This window comes from Brachyhypopomus gauderio, chromosome 9 (genome assembly GCF_052324685.1).
Source record: "Brachyhypopomus gauderio isolate BG-103 chromosome 9, BGAUD_0.2, whole genome shotgun sequence".
In the NCBI taxonomy this organism is placed as follows: Eukaryota; Metazoa; Chordata; class Actinopteri; order Gymnotiformes; family Hypopomidae; genus Brachyhypopomus; species Brachyhypopomus gauderio.
In genome coordinates, this window is record NC_135219.1 from 15,691,359 (window position 1) to 15,709,359 (window position 18,001).

Consider the following 18,001-nt stretch of genomic DNA (forward strand, 5'->3'; position numbering starts at 1 on the left):
TTAAGCATTTTACTTCAGTTTATTACAATGGCATGAAACTAAACACTGTTTAGATCTTCAGATTGACTAAGATCAAAATGAAAACCAAAACTGACATGAATGAATGAATGTCAGTACTGTGCTGAAAGCGTTTCTTGCTCATAGCATTACATCAGTATAGTTAAAACTGTTTAAAATAAACAGCATTTTAAAGTATCAACATCTTCTACAAGAAGCATAAACAAGTAGTGTATTACTCTATCATATATACATTGTTGTCAATGAATCAATACATTCTACCCAAGATAAATATTGCAATCAACATCAACAAACCATGGCTCCAAAGCAAATCACTGTGGGTTGGGGTCTACAGTTTCAACTGTTCCTCTTGTTTTGTAGATACATAAACAATAGATGATGAGAAAAGCCGACAGGTAGGGAAAGGTGGTGTGTGTCCAAAACCCCACAATACTGGAGGACAAGCACGGGTCTAATGGGACCAGGATGTATGGCAAACAAACTTAATCATGGTGGGTCATAATTTGCAAAACAATGGCCTGCCAAAATGGTGGGCTGAACAAACTCAATCTCGAATCCTGACGAGTTTCAAAAGACGAGATCATGAATACAAGTCACACTTTAGCATGAGCGGTGTCTGTTGCATATGAAAGGGCCCGTCAGACAAGGTGCCACTAAAGACAAAAAGAAATACTAGAAACCATTCTGTTCCCACTCTAGGCTCCCAGAAACGCCTACATGTCAGAATCGCCACAAAGCTTCAGGCACCCATCCAAAACATGCAAATTTCAAACATTTCCATACGGTAGGTGATTGTTCATAGAGAGGTTAAGGGCAAAAGTTAAATCCAAGGGTCAGTTGCCAGGTGTGAATTATGATTACTCCCAGAATAAATGGGTAATAGAAATTATCTATTGACAATCAAGCTTTTGGTTGGCAAGTAGGCACTAGGACTAAATTGGGTCTGGAGATTTGATTGCCGACTTGATTTGCTTTAAATGTACTGTCTTTATCCCGCTAGTACACTGATACGTGCATGACTAACACACGTAATGGGATGATTCTGGCATCAGTGCGGCATCACATGCTCTTCAAACCAACAAAGCTGAGATCATCACCCTCACTGGTCAAAGTCACTCACTAGATCCGCACTGAGCATTTGACTTACTGCGGACACTTCACTGTCCAGAATAAATAATAAATTACATATGCAGTTCTCATTTTTGACCCATGGGGTCAGATGAAGCAGAAGAACTTTTTCCAGCTGCACTTCGAAAACGCTTTGGCGCGTCTGTCCGAGAGCCTCATCTTCTTGGCCTTCCTGGCCTTGTGTTTGATGGCAGCAAATATGGCAGCATCGAAAGCCTCCTTCAAGTTCTTCTGCGTCAGAGCCGAGCACTCCACATACTCGATGGCCCTGATCTTCTCCGCCAGACTCCGTGCCCGTGTGCCGAGCACAGGCTTGACCTTGCAACGATCCAAATTTATAAGAACATTGACATCCAAAAGCAGGTCCGATTGGGTTCCTACCAGGATTATTGGGGAGGATGGGTTACAGGAGCGGATCTCTGGGATCCATTTTTTTGTGACATTCTGGAAGGACGAGGGGTTGACCACACTGAAGCAAAGGAGGAAGACGTCGGTGTGGGTGTACGACAGAGAACGGAAGCCATCAAACTCCTCCTGAAGATAAATACACAAGATAGAATTATAAAAGATAAAAAAGCACTTCCTTTTTACAGTAAAATGGTTTTACTTTACAGTAGCCTTCTTAATAAGCACTTCTTTGATGTGTTTGAAATGTTTACTTTGTTTAAAAAGACTATATAATGTAAATTTAGAAGACAACGTTTTACATGCATTCTGTTTTGGTTTAAACCTCAAATTAAACACATTTTACAGCGCTATGAAGTTGTCTAGCAGGTATTTGTACCAAGATCGTACCTGTCCAGCAGTGTCCATTAACTGAATCCGTACAGGTGTTCCATCCACTTGCACTTGTCCTAAGCAAAGGAAATTAAATACATACAATATAAATACAATAGGCTATTCACTGTCATCGATCAATCAATACTGTACAAATGGGGTTTATATCAAACCTCAGGTTAGACTGTTAAAACTATCTAGAAAAAGTAGAAAAATAGTTACTATTAGCCTACATGGTCACAATAAAATGTTACAATAGCCTACCTGAAAATACGTCAAAGGCCGTCTGTTTGTAATCCGTGGGATATCCATTAGAGGTATAGCTGACTATCATACTGGTCTTTCCCACCGCACCGTCTCCAACCAGCATACAGTTGATGACTGGTTCCAGTACGTCGTCCTCATCCAGGCACACCGACGGAACTCTTGGTTCTTGGTAGAAATAATCCATTTGAGGGGGCATGTCCAACACTTTAAGTCAGAAAAGTTATTGACGGAAACCCCTAGGATTCTCAAAGAAACGACGGAAAGACGCGCACAGAGAGTTAAGCGCACTAGATCAGCTCATCCCTCCCAGGCTGAGTCAACACTCATGACTCTCCCGGCACACGTTTGGATTTCCGAGTCAACTCTGCGCTGGGAAGGATCCTAATTTGCATAGCCACGCCCCCGCCCATTGAGAAGTCCAACAACCCGACATCATCACTTGTCCTGCTCTTTTATGTAGATAAGTTAAATGAAGCAAACAAATGAAGAAACTTTTTTCCTCATTGTCAAAGTCCACTGAATATAGATTATTACTCCGTCCAAAAAAATCAACCAACAAACAAAAATCAATAGCATGCGACTTAGATTTAGAAGTGTTATTATATTATTTTTTATATTAATCTTCTACTGCAACAGCAACAAACAACAACAAAAAATACCATCGTTGGTCCTCAAAAACTAAAACTTGGCCAACTAAACTGCGTCCTCCTGTGGACTGTAAAACACAACACACCGCATCGAGATTCAGGAGACACGGTCACAATTGCGAATTCAATTGTCAAAATAAAGGTTTCGACATTTTTTAAAAGTGTATTTTACATATTACAGGTATATTTTACAAACAGATAAACAAAACATTAAATTAGGACATGAGGTTTTTATTTTTATTTTTTAATAGTTAAAACTGAATTGACCAAAAAACACCCTTAACCATGTATGACAAATTGTGTAAAAAAAACTGAAGCTAAATACATTTTGGTGCTTCATGGTGTCATTGTAAAACCATCATAGTTTGAGAAAAAAAGTGTGTGGACACCTAGGAGCACACACTGTACTAGGAGATCAGCCAAAAACTGAATTTCTGTTATTTTCGGTGTATAACTTGTAGTCAAACGTTCAATCACATGATTTAGATCAGCTGACTAAGGGCCACTTCACATAACACTGGTCATCCTCGAAGCTCCCAACATTCATTTAGCTAGATCAGTTAACGTATATAACTTGTATATCCTTCTATTGAGATCGTGTTTTGTTTATACTTTCTTCATTGTTTACTCTACGCTCGCTGGTTACTAGAGTTAAATAGTGTCGCAGTTGGCTAAGTTCGGATATGTCTTAGCTAGTGAGCTAACGTAGCTGGTTAGCTAACAACGCTACTTGTAACGTTAGCTGTGAATTCTGCCCGTCTGGAAATGCGAACTGAATTTCTTTACGTGAGAACGTAAATTCTACATTTATCCAGCAAAAAAGAGGCGCCATGGCATCTATTCTCGACGAATACGAGGACTCGCAAATCATCCGAAACCCCGTCCAGAGTCGTATGTGTGCGGCCAACATGATAGGGATCACTCACTCAGGTGAGGGGGGACCAGGCCTCACGGAGCCTGTCTAATACTCACACCTACGTGGGGGAGGAATAAATACTCCTTTCTGTGTTCACCCTTGTTGGTTTAGGCCAAAACAACATGGAAACGGGTACTTTTATGTTTCACAGGGTTTGTGAATGTAAGGCTCGAAGAAGAAAAGCCCATATTCAACAAGCAACGGATCGACTTTTCACCTCCTGAAAAGATCAATCATTTCGCAGTCTGCAATAACCAGTTATGCATGAGTCTGGGGAAGGACACTCTTCTGAGGTAAATGTTACTTACATTACCACATAGACCTTTCTATGGCCAGGCAATTCATCTTTCCTGAGTGAGCTTTTCATTTGGTAGTGTTTAAAGTTGTTTGGATGATCTGAGTACCTGTTATCTGATCTTCACTGGAATTTAAGCAGTTCTGCAGTCTGACTAGTAACTGTAGTGCCAATTTTATTACTCAGAAATATAACGCGTGGCAATTTGGAAACGATCTGTGCAGTTTTTTTTTCATGTTGTGAAAATGTGTGTGTTTATTAACCTACAGAATTGACCTTGGAAAACCAGACCAGCCAAACCAGATTGAACTGGGGAGGAAGGATGATAGTAAAGTTCATAAACTGTTCCTGGACCCAACTGGTAATTGTGTCCGTTTGTTTGCCTTCATAAAGAATAACTAGTCCTAGACGTTAATGGCACCCTGTATGCATTATTAGATCATTAGATTGGTATCTGTATGGATATGAACCACACATTCCATGATCTTTTTAATATTACCATGAAAGTATATTGTGGAATCCCATGTCTCAATGCATGAGTCTGAGTTTTCCTTTTGAAGCTAAATGTGTCGTATCACAGTCGCAATCATGCAGCGGTATGCTGGCAAACTCCACAAACAAACCTAGATTTAGGTTAACAGCAGTAACCTAAATGACAACAGTAAAGCCACATTGTCATTTCCTTTCCTGCGGAATAGTAATAACCTATGAAAGTAATGACATATAAAAGAAGCAAATCACTGTTTCTGATCTGCACTTTTCATCCTTCTAGTTCACATGCTCTGTTCTGCTGTTTCTAAACTGAGAGCTGGTGTGTGTGTGTGTGTATGTATGTGAGCTTTGACATACATGACATGACATGACAATTTTTTTGTGTGTATTGCAGGGTCTCATTTAGTGATCAGTCTGACCACAAGCGAGTGTGTCTACTTGAACAGAAACACCCAAAAGGTTCGCAGCCTCTCTCGGTGGAGGGGCCACCTAATCGAGAGTGTGGGCTGGAACAAGTTATTTGGCACAGAAACCAACACTGGCCCAATTCTGGTTGGAACGAGCCAAGGCTTAATCTTTGAGGCAGAGATCTCTGCATCAGAGGGTACTCTCTTCAACACTAATCCCGACCAATACTTCAGGCAGGTTCACTCATTGGAAGAAGATGGCAAGCCGGCACCTGTGTGCTGCCTTGAGGTGGAACGTGGGATAGAGTCAAAGTATTTCATTATTGCCACCACTCGCAAACGTCTCTTTCAGTTTGTGGGCAGATTGGCAGAGGGCTCTGAGCAACAGGGATTGAGCTCCATCTTTGCCCAGAACCAGGATCTCCTACCCAGCTTTCAGGAGTTTCCTGTCAATATGGGCTACAGCGAGATTGCTTTCTATACCTCAAAGCTTCGTTCATGTCCCAAGTCCTTTGCATGGATGATGGGAAATGGAGTTTTGTATGGCCAGTTGGACTACGTACGGCCGGACTCTCTCCTTAGTGATGTGCAGGTTTGGGAATACACTCCAGATATTGACTTTAAGTTCAACAAACCTATCTCCATTGTGCTCACACAGTTCCATTTCCTTCTCCTACTCCCCGACCGTGTTAAGGCTATTTGTACGTTAAACGGGCAAGTAGTCTATGAAGACGTGTTCCCAGACAAGTTTGGCACCCTCAAAAAAATGATCAAAGATCCTGTTGGTGGGTTGGTATGGATATATACAGAGAAAGCTGTATTTCGCTACCATATTCAGAGAGAATCGAGAGATGTCTGGCAGATGTACATGAACATGAACAAGTTTGACCTGGCCAAAGAGTATTGCAGGGATCGGCCCGAGTGCATCGACATGGTGTTGGCCAAGGAGGCAGAACACTGCTTCCAGAACAAACGCTACCTGGAGAGTGCTAAGTGCTACGCTCTGACTCAGAATTACTTTGAGGAGATTGCACTGAAGTTCATTGAGGCCAAACAGGAGGAGGCTCTGAAAGAGTTTTTGCTTAAGAAGCTGAATAACCTGAAATCCACCGAGAAGACGCAGATCACCCTGCTCGTCACTTGGTTGACCGAGTTGTACTTGAATCGGCTTGGGCAACTGGAGTTGGATAAGGCACAAATTGACCTTTTTCAGGTTACCCGGGAGGAGTTCCGTAGCTTCCTGTGCAGCACCAGGTTCAAGGAATGCTTCTTCAACAACCGCAGCACCATCTACGACCTGCTGGCCAGCCATGGTAATGTGGAGGACATGGTTTACTTCTCTGTTATAATGCAGGACTACGAGAGGGTCATCTCCCACTATTGCCAGCATGACGACTACAGTGCGGCCCTGGAGGTGCTTTCCAAACACTGTGATGAGAAGCTCTTCTACAAGTTCTCTCCAGTTCTCATGCAGCACATTCCCAAGAAGGTGGTAGACGCCTGGATTCAAATGGGGAACCGGCTAGATCCCAAGAAGCTTATCCCCGCATTGGTGAACTACAGTCAGACAGGCAGCACGCAGCAGATCGATGAGACGATCCGCTATATGGAGTTCTGCGTTTATCAACTGGACGTGAAGGAGGAGGCCATCCATAATTACCTGCTATCGCTCTATGCCAAATATAAGAAAGATTCTTTGTTATGGTATCTTGAGCAAGCAGGTACACATGCCTCAGAAATCCACTACGACCTGAAATATGCTTTACGCCTTTGTGCTGAACATCAGAACCTTCAAGCCTGTGTCTTGGTTTACAAGATAATGGAGCTCTATGAGGAAGCTGTTGATTTAGCCTTACAAGTAAGTATTTATTCGGTGGCTTTGCAGTATGAATGGAATATATTTCAAATACAGTATATGCAATATCTAAAGAGTGTGTTGGTCTGTTAAGGTTGATGTTGATTTGGCCAAGTCGTGTGCTGACCTCCCAGAGGATGATGAAGAGCTGAGGAAGACACTCTGGCTAAAAATCGCCTGTCACGTGGTTCAGGAGGAGAAGGATGTGAAGAAGGCGATGAACTGTTTGTCCAGTTGCAACTTGCTTAAGATTGAGGACATCTTACCTTTTTTCCCAGACTTCGTCACAATTGACCACTTCAAGGAGGCCATCATCATCTCCTTGGACGAGTACAACCAGCACATCGAGGAACTGAAGCACGAGATGGAGGAGGCCACTGAAAGTGCCAAGCGCATACGCGAGGACATTCAGGAGATGAGGAACAAATACGGAGTGGTGGAGTCTCAGGAGAAATGTGCCACCTGCGACTTCCCGTTACTCAACCGTCCCTTCTATCTCTTCCTGTGTGGGCACATGTTCCATCACGACTGTCTCGTCCAGGAGGTCACTCCTCATCTTTCTGCCCTCAAGCAAAGTAAGCTGGAGGAACTTCAGAAAAAACTCACGGCCACCACCCAGACCACCAAGTCTCGTCACCGACCCAAAGAGGAGGACGCGGTCAGCTTGGGGAAAGGCCAGGGTAGCCGAGAGCAGCTCAAGTCGGACATTGATGACATCATTGCCGCTGAGTGTGCCTACTGCGGTGAGCTGATGATCAAGTCCATCGATAAGCCTTTCATTGATCCGCAGAAGTTTGATGAAGAGATGTCGAGTTGGCTTTAAAACGGACTTTTGAGTTAGAATGACGCACTCATGAACCATGATGATCTCTGCATACTGATTAAGGACAACTGCTACAGTGTAACAGCTTCAGTTATGGAGTTTTTGCGCTTTTGAACAACTCTATTTCAATTATTAGTTCTCTTGCTAATGTAACCATTCATGTATCAATATTTCAGTGCTTTCATGATATACAATTTTAATAATTCAAAAGTGTTGTCCTGAATGAATTACTCATTGTTCTTGAATGCAAATGATTTCCCCAAACTTGTTTTAATATAACTTGTAGTCTTTGTCATCTACCACTGTGTGTTCGCCTGCATCCATGCATATGAGTGCTTTATGTGTATGAAAGGACCCTGCACAATAAACCTTAAGGCATTGTGTAATCGTTGATTAATGTAGAATTACGACCGTGGGATACCAACTGGAGTGGGTGTAGAGCAATATATGGAATATAATACTATTTATTTATATTTTTGCCTTAATTAGAAGCAATCATGGCACCAAAGGATGAAATAGCTAGGTAGTATATTTCAAGGTTTTTCGTTGTAGTCTGCAACTCTTGGCATTGTTGCAGCTACACGTTTGATATTTTCACAATATACACGTTCAACGGTGCGTTTATGGTGAAAAATCCTCCCAACTTCTCAACTTCTTCCTTAGTCACGCGATATCTTCAACCGACGTCGGTTACGTCATGCGCACCCCGTCAGTCTTCCTAATCTCCAGGCATCACCAATCGATTTCAGAAATGTGAACACTGATAGGTAACTTCATATAATCCATATTATTAAAGTAACCCCGCCACGAGTTGCTAAACGAAGATAGACAGAGCGAATGGCGTTTATTTCTAACTCACAAAAGTATTGTGATTGCGTTCCGAGCGTTTTTAGCGACACCTTCGCCGTTCCGCGGTCGATTAGTACGCCTGTTCCCTGCTCCGTCCTCGCCATGGCGCCGTGTCCCTGCTCTCTCAGCTACTGAAAGTGGCCGCCTCTCTGCTGCTGTCGACTCCGCGCTCAGTCTCTCTCCTCGCTCACAACCGCCATTTTGGAGACAGAAAGCTGAGAGTCGGCAGCAGCAGAGGCAGAGCGAGAAAGGGGGACACGGGGGACAAGGTGAGCCAGTGTTCACGAGGCACACGGTGTGGGGTGGGGAGAGCGTTTGGGGTAAGATGGCCGGGAGGGAGCGGGAATTAGAAGAGGGGAGCGGAGAAGTGGCCTCGCCGCCTCGCGCGCCGCGCACGCGATCCGGGGGAGACGTGAAGGGCAGGCTCGCGCGGCGGCCTCGAGACGTCCAGAGCCGCCTAAACCCGTTAACTTGTACACTTTACACCCGAAGGACGGTGTCTTAAAGAGACAGGGCCCGCTTGAATTATTCAAAAATTAACGGAATGGAAACAAAAAATAAATAAAAAAAAATCCCCTTTCGCGAACCTGACAGGATACAGAAAAACCCCCCAAAGACTAGCCTGCGTGCTAGCTAGCTGGCTAAGGCTAGCCGCTCAAGGTTAATACACGAAGGCGTCGTGCGGGGTTTATTCCTCCAGTCTCGGGGGTGGTGGGGGACATTTAAGACCGAGCTAGCCCGCTCACTGCCACCTATTAAACCCACACGGCTAACCCAGCTAGCACGACGCCTCGCTAGCCACACGTCGCTTTTGTATGCGAGGTAGCCAGGTCGCTAACGGCTAGCCCGCTAACTGGTTAGCTGTTTATCAAGCTAACTGGCTAGCCGGCGGTATACATACACTATATGGAGATTCTCGTTAATTAAGTTAGCTAGCTAACGTTAGCTGCCGCCTTCTAACTAACGTTTTCGTCTTTGGGTAGGAAATTATGTTTCAGAATTACCACAGAGTGCCATACTAGAGCCCAGTCAGTCGGTAGTGTGAGGTACTTTAGTAGTATCTTTACTTTAGTAGTATTTTTACTTTAGTAGTATCTTTACTTTAGTAGTTATATGTGTCCCTGGACGCCCAACGACATCATGAACGCTTCAGTTTGTTTACGGCTAATGTAGTCGGCTAACTAGCAGTAGCTGTCCTAGCGGTGAAGGTAGTAGACCTGAAGTAAACCACTTCGTGTCGCCTAAATGAAACCGGCCGAACAGCCACAGTTGGGAATATACAATGTGTCTGTTTTAGGATAATTGATAATTTAAAAAGTGGACATCTCCTAAAGCTAGCAAACACACAGCTATGCTACGTTAGCTACCATGGGCTGCACGAGTCATGTGCACACGTTTGAAATTGGAGCCCTTGGGTTGTACAGTACATGATCTTTATGTAGCGTTTATGTTGAATTACCACCGTCATATTATCACTACAAGCGAGTTATTAACCACATTATTGGGTTATTGTTGCCCCTCATGAGAAATCTGTAAGGACATTAATAGAAATACATGCAGTTAGCATAGTAGTCTTGAAGGGAGTGAGTGTATAGGATTAGCCATAGCTATAATTGTCACTACGAACTAAGGATATACACATGTAGATATTATTAAATATAAAGTCGAAGTGTTTTATCAAAATACTTCTGATGTATAAACACGAGTGCAATTGATTTTGCATATGCACCTCAAATTAAAGCTATTGCATCAGTTTACTTGTGTCTGCTCCCTGAACATTTCAGTCTGTGGTCTCTGGAAACAAATACATTGGCCATTTACTGGACGTGTCATGTTCAGTCTATGTTTCTGTATGTGTACATATAATTAAACAACCGTTTATTTGTGATTTATTTTAAGTATCTTGAAGGACCTGCATGAAAAATAATACCTTGATTAAATTTGAGTTGTCTGGGTTCCTTGGTATTAATGTCAATGACAATCATATTTCCTTGTGGATATTATTTTCAGTGTAATTGTGCCATTCCATCACCACTGACTTTAGGTATTCGTTTTCTAGACAGCACTGTATACTCTGCAAACACAGAATCTGGTGTCTCAGTGTCTTACACTGACATGTTGTACTAGGGTCCAACTGGATTTCACTTTAATTAATAGTAGGCCTACCCGTCCCGAAGTAAATCTGTGTGTATGTCTGTGTGTATATCGTAGTGGTAGTACAGTGCATATAGGCTACTGCATGTAAATCCTAGAATACATCACTAAATATTTCTGTTGCATGTCGTGATATAAATTTTAATGTGAATTTTTAGCAACATTTTGTTAGCTCTTTCAGCCATTGACATAAAATGAAATACCATTTGTGTTGTTCAGGCCGTGATTCACTTATTTCAGTAAATAACAACTAGATGGCCTTTTCATATGGATTAGAGCTCCCATGACATATAGCGGTGAGTTCTTAACGTTAAAACTTTTAACGTTTTGTTTTAGTCAAAGTTGTTTTTGTTAAGTGCTATTGCTTAATTCATACAAAATAATCTCGTTGTCAATTTGACCATTGCTAATGTTTAATCCAGTGGACTATAACAGTCTCGTCTCTTTCTTCTCCAGCATTACAGTTTCTTGAAATCCTGGTCTTGGATCTAGCAACAATGAAATCTTGTTTTCCTAAGGTACTTGATTCATGTCACAGGCATGATTTTTTTAGCACAACACAATAAACAGTGGCAAGGGTTAATTGATAAATGTATTTATTTTTGGAGGAATTGTTTCCCCACTGTGTATTTAAACAGGCAGATCTATGTGTACAAGAACTGAGCTAGCTTTGAAACAAAGTCATGGTGACTTTAAGCATTTTTAAGTAGGTGTAATAGGTAAAATCTCACCCAAACCCCTCTGATTTAGCCCTGCCTCTGTTTTGGGGTATAGCACTTGTTGATATATGCTTTAAATATTTTACGAAATCTGCCCTGCTCATCCACCCGGTCTCTGCAGTGAGCGTCCCTCCGGGTGCAGGACTCTCACCGTCTCCCTATGGCCTCGGAGCAGGATGGCCTGGGAGACTCCGCCTGCTCACAGCTGGCCAAGCCGCTCCACCTGCAACACCTCGAGCGCTCCCTCCGACTGGACGCCTTCCTCCGCCACGCCACCGCCATATTCAATCAAAACATATCCAGGTAGGGCGCACGTCGCATATAGAGCAGGCTTAGTCTGGAGCACGTCAGCCGACATTAGGTCTGCCATGTCCTGATGGACACTTCCAATTGGGTGGGTGTGTGTGATTATATATACAGTACTGTGCAAAAGTCTTAGGCCATCATTGGGTTTGTGGTTTTGAGAATGGTATAACAACCATCTATAATTATTTCTCAGCCTCTTTATTAAGATACAAACAGAAAATACAGGAAATATATGAGCAAGAGAGAGAGAAAAATCTGCATTATCATGACCTCCTTTAGCCCTAAGGACATCTTGAACTCTTTTGGGGAGACTTGTCTGTTTTGAGTTTTCTGAAGTGATCTTGTACAATTCCATTCAGACTCCATTCTGTTTAGGTTTAAGAGAGCCGGGTCCTACTATTTCTCAAGTGTAAGGAGAGATCACACCAAATACTTGCCACTGAGCCTATTGAAGCTTTATATACGATATTGCCAAAAGTATTTGCTCACCTTTCTTGACTCATATATGGAATTGTCCAAAATGTTTTGGTATGCTGAAGCATTCAGACTTCCTTTCACTGGAACGAAGAGGCCAAGCCCAGCTCCTGAAAAACAACCCCACACCATAATCCCCCCCTCCACCAAACTTTACATCTGGCACAGTACAGTCAGACAAGTACCGTTCTCCTGGCAACCGCCAAACCCAGACTTCTATCAGATTGCCAGATGGAGAAGCGTGATTAGTCACTCCAGAGTCCAGTGGCGGCGTGCTTTACACCACTGCATCTGACGCTTTGCATTGCGCTTGGTGATGTATGGCTTGGATGCAGCTGCTCGACCATGGAAACCCATTACATGAAGCTCTCTGTGCACAGTTCTTGAGCTAATCTGAAGTGACCCATTCTATCACAAATGTTTGTAAAAACACTCTGCATGCTTATGTACTTAATTTTAATTTTACACTTGTGGCCATGGAAGTGATTGGAACACCTTATTCCGATACTTTGGATGGGTGAGCGAATACTTTTGGCAATATAGTGTATAATAGAGTAGACATTTCTGTGTGGTGTGCACTTTGCTTGCACAGCTGATGAAGGGCAACCATTCAACACGTCCTGTTCCCTGGAAACTCTGTGTATTTCAGCACAACTCAGAATATCTCTACATCTGTTACTACGGTACACAGCAGTCACTTACCTGGAATGTCCTGGAATCTTCTTTAGATATCCTTTTTTTTTGGATTCTTTAGATATATCTGTGTGTGTGTGTGTGTGTGTGTGTGTGTTTGTGTGCATGTTAACACAATGTAATCATTGTAGGTTGAGTTGCTTTGTGGATCCCAGTAGCATTGTCATTTTCAGTATAGGTTCTCTACCCTCTTGCTCAAGTCCTGGTGCAACCACCATGCTTTCTTCATCCAGTTTGTCCTCTGAACTACAAAAGTGAAATATTTGTAGGGAAAAGAAAGAGGGAAGTTATTTCAAGAAAGGAAGTGTGTGTGTGTGTGTGTGTGTGTGTGTGTTTGTGAGAAGGTCAGAAGGTGAGAAGATTTGGTTAAGGAGCAGTTGGAGGTTAGCCAACTGCTTCCCGTAATTATGAACCCTGCCTAAGGACAGAAGAGGAGCTGAGAGTGCTGGATTATGACCTTATGGATTATGACCTTAGAGGAGATTTGGGCAGTTCACCTGAAGAACACGATCATCTTCATACTAGATGAAGTTTTTTCGAAGTACAGGAAATTGGTTCTTACAGAGCAGGGTTGATGAGGGATTTGATGGTCCTGGCCACCGTGGACTTCACAGCTGAAATCACAACAGGTGGTCAAAACGAAAGGAGAAGAAACATGTTTCATTTCTCTTTTGATAAGTATAATTCTGAGAAGCAGTTTATGCTTTTGTGTGTGTGTGTTTCAGTGATGACAGTTTGGGTGTTTTTTGTGTGTCCGTTTCAGTGATGACAGCGGTAACTGAGTGTTTTTTTGTGTGTGTGTTTCAGTGATGACAGCGATAACTGGGTGTTTTTTGTGTGTGTGTTTCAGTGATGACAGCGATAACTGGGTGTTTTTTTTTGTGTGTGTTTCAGTGATGACAGCGATGACGGTCTGGGTGTTTTTTGTGTGTGTGTTTCAGTGATGACAGCGATAACTGGGTGTTTTTTTTGTGTGTGTTTCAGTGATGACAGCGATGACGGTCTGGGTGTTTTTTGTGTGTGTGTTTCAGTGATGACAGTTTGGGTGTTTTTTTTTTGTGTGTTTCAGTGATGACAGCGATGACGGTCTGGGTGTTTTGTGTGTGTGTGTTTCAGTGATGACAGTTTGGGTGTTTTTTTGTGCGTGTGTTTCAGTGATGACAGCGATGACTGGGTGTTTTTTTGTGTGTGTGTTTCAGTGATGACAGCGATGACGGTCTGGGTGTTTTTTGTGTGTGTGTTTCAGTGATGACAGCGATGACGGTCTGGGTGTTTTTTGTGTGTGTGTTTCAGTGATGACGGTCTGGGTGTTTTTTGTGTGTGTGTTTCAGTGATGACGGTCTGGGGGTTTTTTGTGTGTGTGTTTCAGTGATGACGGTCTGGGTGTTTTTTGTGTGTGTGTTTCAGTGATGACAGCGATGACGGTCTGGGTGTTTTTTGTGTGTGTGTTTCAGTGATGACAGCGATGACGGTCTGGGTGTTTTTTTGTGTGTGTGTTTCAGTGATGACAGCGATGACAGTTTGGGTGTTTTTTTGTGTGTGTGTTTCAGTGATGACAGCGATGACGGTCTGGGTGTTTTTTTGTGTGTGTGTTTCAGTGATGACAGCGATGACGGTCTGGGTGTTTTTTTGTGTGTGTGTTTCAGTGATGACAGCGATGACGGTCTGGGTGAGGGGCCTTCTCTGGCCCCCTCCAACCCTCATGCCCCCCTGCTGGTGGGTAAGGAGGAGCTGGACTCTGAGGAGGGGGGCAGGGGCGCTGGTTTAGGAGGGGCAGGAGCGGAGTGCGGGACTCTCAACGGAGCTCTGCTGCAGGGTGCGCGGCCTGGCGAGTCACTTCACACACCCGTTCACCATCGCTCCACCGGTAATCCGTTTGTCGTGGTGTCATCGCTCAGATATGCGCTCTCCCCCACAGAGCACAAAGCTGACAAAGGCAGCCTGTACAACTTCTCCAAGCTGAGGAAGAGCCGTAAATGGCTGAAGGTACGTGCAGAACACGGCGGCTGGGTCCGACTTCTTGAAACCGGCAGTTTTGCTGGGTGTTTCCGTGGCTGAGCGGTCTCTTGTGACATTCAGGGCATCTTGCTGAGCGACGACACCACGGACTCGGACACGGACTCGGACAATTCTGATTTTTCCCTGTCCCGTGAGGAGCTACACGACATGCTACGGCTGCACAAGTTCACCAGGGTGCACCAGAGCAAGTTTCAGGCTGACCGTGAGGTACACACACACACACACACACACACACACACACACACACACACACACACACACACACACACACAGAAGGTCAGCTTTTGCTGTAAGGGTAGTAACAGAGAAAGCTGCTAATGATCTGTGTTCACAGCTGCAACAGTATCAGTACTACAGCGCAGGACTCCTGTCCACCCAAGACCCATTCTATGAGCAACAGCGCCATCTATTGGGGCCCAAGAAAAAAAAGATTAAGGAAGAAAAGAAGTTTAAAGGTAGGGTGAAAGGTTTAGTTTTCTACCCGTGGGTGCCATTCGTCCAAGATGCGCATGCATGATTCTCCTCTGCTCTGTCACAGCCAAGTTAAAAAAGATGAAGAAGAGGAAGAAGCGTGGTGAGGATTACTCCGTGGAGGGCCGGCCGTACGCCACCAAAATATTTGCCAAGTTCTCCCACGATGCACCTCTGCCCATGACGAAGAAGAAGCACTTAACGGTCGAGCAGTTGAACGCTCGTAGGCGAAAAGTCTGGCTCACCATTGCCAAAAAAGAGAACCCCAAGGTCAGCCGCGTGCCCCAGAGCTACGCTTCACATCTGTCCCGCAGATCTACGCCTCACATCTGTCCCGCAGAGCTGCGCTCCACACGTGTCCTCACGCTCCCCTGCAAACCAGTCACACCTTTGTTTTCGTCGTGTGTGTTTTTTTTTTTGCAGGCATTTAAACAGAAGGCCTCGGCGAAGAACTTTGTTTTAACCAACGCCAAGAAGGTAAAGAGGTTCACAGGTGTTTGCTGTGTGCAGATGTGGTGTGTGTTTTTGCTGCCGGGAATGTTGGAGGATGTTGATGGGGTGTGTGTGTGTGTGTGTGTGTGTGTGTGTGTGTGTGTGTCCATCCAGCTGGCCCACCAGTGCATGCGGGAGGTGAGGCGGGCCGCCATCCAGGCCCAGAAGAACTGTAAGGAGACGCTGCCCCGGGCACGGCGCCTCACCAAAGAGATGTTGCTCTATTGGAAGAAGTATGAGAAGGTGGAGAAGGAACACCGGAAACGTGCGGAGAAGGAGGCGTTGGAGCAGCGCAAACTGGACGAGGAGATGAGAGAGGTACACACGTACACACACACACACACACAAACACACACACACCCCGCCGGACGGCCCTGACACCCCGCGCCCTTCGCACCCCTCCAGGCCAAGAGGCAGCAGAGGAAGCTGAACTTCCTCATCACGCAGACGGAGCTGTACGCCCACTTCATGGGGGGCAAACAGAACCTGGCGGGCGGCGCCGGAGCCCAGGAGGAGATCCTGCGTCAGCTGGACGAGGGCGCGGCCCAGCGGCAGACGGAGGGGGGCGGGGCCTCCACGCTCGGCGCGGGCCAGGACGACTACGGTAGGTGGCGGTGCCGCTCCGCCTCCCGCTCTACGCCGACGACCCGGGTCACGCCGCCCCGCCCCTGATATCTCTGTGTCCACTGTGTCCGGCAGACAGCGAATACTACAAATGTCAGGCCTTGAGAAACGCGAAGGACGCCTACCTCATCCACCAGGCTCGGGTGAGTACGGCCGGGCACGTCTGGGCCTCGCGGGGCCGTTGGGGGGTAGAAGTGGGGGAGGGTTTGGCGTTTGGGTAGCAACGCGCTTGCCCTGTGGGCCTTGCAGACGAGGCAGTTCGACGAGGAGGCGAAGGACAGCCGCTGTGCCTCGCTACACGCCGCCACCGTCTCCACCTCGGGATTCGGGGAGAGCTACAGCCTCTCCAACCCCTCCATCAGCGCCGGGGACGACATCCCCCAGCCCACCATCTTCAACGGCAAGCTCAAGGGCTATCAGCTCAAAGGCATGAACTGGCTGGCCAACCTTTATGAGCAGGTGTGTACGCGTGTGCGCGCGTGTGTGTACGTGCGTGTGTGCGCGTGTAATCACGTGCTCTCGTCCTGGCTCAGGGCATCAACGGCATCCTCGCGGACGAGATGGGTCTGGGCAAGACGGTGCAGAGCATCGCACTGCTGGCTCACCTGGCGGAGGTAAGCGCACTCCAACCCCCCCCCACCCTAACGCTGACGGCTGCCCCTCGCACGGGTGCCACGACTTGTCGGGAAAGCCCACACGCGGGTCACACGTGACCAGCCAACGGGAACAGCAGAACCAGCTCCCGCGGGCCGGCGTGGCCTCCAGCTGCCTCCGCCGCTCCGGCCCCCGAGGAGTCCGGACGGGGGGAGGAAATGGAATCTCGGGGCGTTTTGGCGTTCGATACGAGAGCGCCGGGCCCACAGGAAACATCGCTGGCACTCCGCCCCTCTCTCTAGTTGTTTCCTGTTTTCACCCCTCCGTCCTCAACATGTCTCTGCCGCCCCTACCTCACCCCTCTGCACCTGTGCGTTGGGCTTATTCTCTGTGTTTCGTGTGCGTGTGGGGACACGTGTGTCCTGTTCTACAGAGGGACAACATTTGGGGACCCTTCTTGATCATCTCGCCGGCCTCCACACTCAACAACTGGCACCAGGAGTTCGCCCGCTTCGTGCCAAAATTCAAGGTGAACCCTGCAGCTGGACAGGAAGACACCTGGTCCCGCAGAATCCTTCAAACGTCCCGCTCACTTCTCTCTCTCTCTCTCCCCCTTTCATAAACTCACTGAACTGGATCTATTGTTGGAACAATAGCATTTAGACAAGGTTACCTAATCCTATTTTTGCAATCCTAGTACTCCACAAGACCATGTCAGAAATTGGCCGTATTGTAGGAGTGCTGTTGATCTGTAGGGGGCAGTTTTGTATCACTGACGATTGTTGAAGTCAAACCCTGCATTCCAAAATCTGCAGCAGTTATTGTAGCAGTTATTGTAAAATAGCCTTCAACAACAGGAGTAGTGAGATTTATCGATACCAAAATAAGAGCGCGATGCTGTTTTCATCCTGTCTTTAGAATGCCCAGAGGATGGGCAAGGGGGGGAGATCATGACTTATAATTTAAGTAAATGCTGAGTAT

At 45.7% G+C, this 18,001-nt stretch overlaps 3 protein-coding genes across 4 annotated transcripts in view; 2 read left to right on the forward strand and 1 right to left on the reverse strand.

Moving 5' to 3' along the window:
* Positions 1-2,542, reverse strand: rhov (ras homolog family member V). Its single transcript, XM_077017587.1, has 3 exons — positions 2,188-2,542; positions 1,942-2,000; positions 1-1,680 (listed from the first exon to the last, which is right to left on the reverse strand). Exons 1-3 carry the CDS (start codon positions 2,384-2,386, stop codon positions 1,234-1,236), a joined length of 705 nt encoding a protein of 234 aa, XP_076873702.1. The 5' UTR covers positions 2,387-2,542; the 3' UTR covers positions 1-1,233.
* Positions 2,543-3,333: 791 nt separating this feature from the next.
* Positions 3,334-8,006, forward strand: vps18 (VPS18 core subunit of CORVET and HOPS complexes). The gene is made up of 5 exons (XM_077017588.1): positions 3,334-3,767; positions 3,905-4,046; positions 4,318-4,409; positions 4,935-6,805; positions 6,897-8,006. The coding sequence occupies exons 1-5, from the start codon at positions 3,668-3,670 to the stop codon at positions 7,623-7,625; spliced, it is 2,934 nt and encodes a 977-aa protein (XP_076873703.1). The 5' UTR covers positions 3,334-3,667; the 3' UTR covers positions 7,626-8,006.
* A 556-nt stretch (positions 8,007-8,562) lies between these two features.
* The window catches only part of ino80 (INO80 complex ATPase subunit), a 32,990-nt gene continuing 23,551 nt past the window's right edge, over positions 8,563-18,001 (forward strand). For both annotated transcript variants that reach the window (XR_013133248.1, XM_077017589.1), the window contains exons 1-16: positions 8,563-8,743; positions 10,848-10,924; positions 11,085-11,146; positions 11,469-11,650; positions 14,467-14,636; positions 14,739-14,806; positions 14,900-15,046; positions 15,174-15,294; positions 15,378-15,580; positions 15,734-15,787; positions 15,917-16,120; positions 16,208-16,406; positions 16,502-16,569; positions 16,676-16,885; positions 16,960-17,040; positions 17,454-17,549. Coding sequence is in view for 1 of the 2 variants with exons in the window: in XM_077017589.1 (XP_076873704.1) it covers positions 11,508-11,650; positions 14,467-14,636; positions 14,739-14,806; positions 14,900-15,046; positions 15,174-15,294; positions 15,378-15,580; positions 15,734-15,787; positions 15,917-16,120; positions 16,208-16,406; positions 16,502-16,569; positions 16,676-16,885; positions 16,960-17,040; positions 17,454-17,549 (1,764 nt within the window). In the remaining variant the exon portion in view is untranslated. The remainder of the gene's footprint in view (positions 8,744-10,847; positions 10,925-11,084; positions 11,147-11,468; positions 11,651-14,466; positions 14,637-14,738; positions 14,807-14,899; positions 15,047-15,173; positions 15,295-15,377; positions 15,581-15,733; positions 15,788-15,916; positions 16,121-16,207; positions 16,407-16,501; positions 16,570-16,675; positions 16,886-16,959; positions 17,041-17,453; positions 17,550-18,001) is intronic.